The 3,478-nt window shown below is 53.6% G+C and overlaps 1 protein-coding gene across 3 annotated transcripts in view; it reads left to right on the top strand.

Annotated features, from left to right (window-relative positions):
- The window catches only part of Slc8b1 (solute carrier family 8 member B1), a 22,653-nt gene that overhangs the window by 17,355 nt on the left and 1,820 nt on the right, over nucleotides 1–3,478 (top strand). For all 3 annotated transcript variants that reach the window (XM_029533941.1, XM_029533943.1, XM_029533942.1), the window contains exons 13-15: nucleotides 927–1,080; nucleotides 1,714–1,794; nucleotides 2,520–2,587. In XM_029533941.1, the coding sequence (XP_029389801.1) occupies nucleotides 927–1,080; nucleotides 1,714–1,794; nucleotides 2,520–2,587 (303 nt within the window). The remainder of the gene's footprint in view (nucleotides 1–926; nucleotides 1,081–1,713; nucleotides 1,795–2,519; nucleotides 2,588–3,478) is intronic.

The following is a 3,478-nucleotide window of genomic DNA, read 5'->3' on the forward strand; positions in this document are numbered from 1 at the left end:
TCCCCTGCTTCTTTCTTTAAAAAAAGAAATATTTTTTATTACCTTTTTGCGTGTGTGTGTGCATGTATGCGTGCATGCGTGTGTGTGCGTGCGCATGCGTGTGTGCGTGTGCATGCATGCACGCATGTGCATGTGTGTGTGCGCGCGCGTGCGTGCGCGTGTATGTGTGTGCGTGTATGTATGTGTGCGTGCATGTGCGTGTATGTGTGTGTACGTGTATATATGTGCGCGTGCGCGCGCGCGCGTGTGTGTGTGTGTGTGTGTGTGTGTGTGTGTGATGTTTGTGGAAGTCAGAGACAACCTGTAGAAGTTGGTTTCCTCCTTCTGTCTTGTGAATTTGGAAGATTGAGTGTCGGTTATCAGACCTGAGAGAAAGTTCCTTTGCCCATCCTCCCTCTGTCCGCCTGTCTGTCCATCTGTCTCTCCGTCCTTCCCTCTATCCATCCATCTGTCCTTCCCTCACTCTCTTTCTTCTGAGTTGTATGAGACAAGCATTCACCACTGAGCCATATCCTCAGCCCGCTTGGGGGTTCAAGCTGGACTCGAACTTGAGATGCTCCTCCCTGGGCCCCTCTGTAGTGCCCATCACACCCTAGGTGTGTTCCGGACATTGAGGGTGTCATTAGTAGACTGTGTCTTTCATGCTGGGTTCTCTTTTGATGGCAGTTGTGTCTTTAAGGGCCATCCCTGATTTCACGTGTTGCTCCTTCCTTTTCTGAGGAAGGCTGCACTGGGGTGGCACCCAGGGTCTCAGGCCTGCTGGCGAGCATCCCTCAAACCCAGCCCCTTTCCTCTGTCTGGGTCCCACCGCCACCAGTCCTCTGTCACTGTGTCACCCCACAGCCTGGCCTGGGTTGTGGGTACCTGCTTCCCAGTTTACAGATAGGACATGTCCCACCCATCAGGATTCCCCATTCCCTCCGCAGCTCTTTGCTTTCCTGGGTTTCCTGACCAGCGCCCTGTGGATCAATGCAGCCGCCACGGAGGTGGTGAACATCTTACGGTCCCTGGGTGTGGTCTTCCGCCTGAGCAACACCGTCCTAGGGCTCACCCTCCTGGCCTGGGGGAACAGCATTGGAGGTAACTTGGAGCTCTGGGGTGGCTTTTCTCTTCCCTAGACATACTCAGAGCCGGAGGAAGACATCCTGCGTGTGCTTCCTCTGTACCGGCAGGGTGCCCGCTGTCGCTTTTGAGTGACACTGGGGGTCTGGGGAACATGTCACTAAACCACCAGTGGACTGGAACATCCCATAAAGGCTTTATTTGTTGGGTGCTCGAAATACTCCGCAGATCCCTAGAGTTCAGGCAGGATGTGAAACCCATTACAGCCAACCATGTTTAATGCACGAGCGTGTGTGTGTGTGTGTGTGTGTGTGTGTGTGTGTGTGTGTGTGTGTGTGTGTTGGGTGTGTGTGTGATGATATACAGGCTGTCACACGTACAAGCCTGTTCAGCCACAGCAGCCAGTTATGGTTGTCCAGGCTACACACCAAACAGGACCATTCTAGCACGGAGCTGGGAGTCCGGAATCTAGCTGTTCTCGGTTCAGCTCTTTTGAGCATCTTACCCAAAGCACACAGAGGTGCCCCGAGAGCTTGTATAGCCCTGTACCTCCCAAGGGGGCAGGCCCTTATCCGTGTTTGTTGACTGACTAGCTATGTAAACAGGAACCTGCTCCCTCTCCCCCACCCAGCATATTCTCTCTCTGTGCAGATGCGTTCTCGGATTTCACGCTGGCCCGCCAGGGATACCCTCGGATGGCCTTCTCCGCCTGTTTTGGGGGCATCATCTTCAGTATCCTTTGCGCGGCTTCTCGGAGCCTCTGTGTGGTGGTTATCTCGGCTCTGAGAGTCAGGGGTGGACTCTGCGAACCCCACCCTTGGGAGTAGCTGGGGACCTGGGGCTTCACTTTGGCATTTGTGGATGGGGAATTAAGATTCCAGTCTTGTAGGATTCTCATGGCAACCTCAGGTTGGTACAAAGGAAGCAACCTGGAGTGGGCCATAGGGGTGGGCGGCTGCCTTGTCCCCTAGCCTGCCCCATCCGCATCTTCTGTAAGGCACAGGGGTGTGGTCACTTGGCCTCAGTTTCCCCCAACTGCTGAGTGTTCACAGGTATCAGGCATATCTGACACTCCATTTGACTCCCATAGGCCGAGGTCAAACTGGATTCTTTGTTTTGTTTTGTTTTGTTACGGTTTTTCGAGACAGGGTTTCTCTATGTAGCCCTGGCTGTCCTGGAACTCACTCTGTATACCAGGCTGGCCTCGAACTCAGAAATCCCCCTGCCTCTGCCTCCCAAGTGCTGGGACTACAGGCAATGTGTCACCACTGCCCAGCTCAAACTGGGTTCTTGACACCCAGTGTATTAGAGGCGTTAACCCTGGGACCCGGGGACAATAAAGCAGCCCACATGCTGTGGGGCCTCTGAGCCCAGGCAGGGCTGGAGTTGAGCTGCCTTGAGGTAGGGCTGCTAGGGTGGGCGTAGGCTCCAACCAAAACTTCCTGAACCTACGGCAGACATCCTGGTCGGTGTGGGGCTGGGTTGCTTGCTGCAGATCGTCAGGAGCCACGCCGCGGAGGTGAAGGTCAGTAGTGAGATTGCAGAACATCTTGGGAATACTTTGCTTGGGGGTTGGAAAGAAAGAGTTTCCCTGCAAGCAGGACGAGTCGCTGAGATTACAGCCTACGTGGAATGGGCAGGTGGCCTGAGGCTTTGGTCCTGGGCCCAGAGCTGGAGTGTAACTGGGTGGGGTGTTTCGGGGCTTTACCATGGGAGTGATAACACACCCTTCGACTTCCTGGATAGTTCCAGGGAGGAGCTGGGAGAAGAGGGGGTGGGGTCCAAATACTAAGGGAGGGGTTTTGAAACATTCTTGTGAAGGCTACGATGTGTTCTAAGGAGTGGAGTCTGGGAGACTGCGATTTGTGGAAAGCTGGAGAGTTAAACCTGTGGCTCACACATGCTAAGTGCTATACCATTACTGCACCCCTAGCTAGCACCCCTGGAACCTGGGATGTGTGTGTGTGTGTGTGTGTGTGTATGTGTGTATACAGTTATACACACCTCCTATGTACACATAGAAACTGAAGGCGATCATTGAGTGACCTCCCATGACTTTCCTCCTCAATCTGTCCAGACAGGGAGCTCACTGAACCTGGCGCTCAATGATTTTTGGGTTTGGCTAGCGGCCAGCCAGCGCTAGTAACAATCCTTCTGTCTCCACTCCCTCGGTGCTACGGGGACAGTCATGGTAGGAGATCCAAACCCAGTGTCATCGTGTTTGTGCAGCAAGCGTTCTTTTTGTTTGTTGTTTTTTCGAGACAGGGTTTCTCTGTGTAGCTCTGGCTGTCCTGGAACTCACTCTGTAGACCAGGCTGACCTCAAACTCAGAAATCTGCCTGCCTCTGCCTCCCAAGTGCTGGGATTAAAGGCGTGCACCACCACGCTCGGCTGTTTTTACTTTTTTTTTTTTTTG

This window comes from Mus pahari, chromosome 23, assembly GCF_900095145.1.
Source record: "Mus pahari chromosome 23, PAHARI_EIJ_v1.1, whole genome shotgun sequence".
In the NCBI taxonomy this organism is placed as follows: domain Eukaryota; kingdom Metazoa; phylum Chordata; class Mammalia; order Rodentia; family Muridae; genus Mus; species Mus pahari.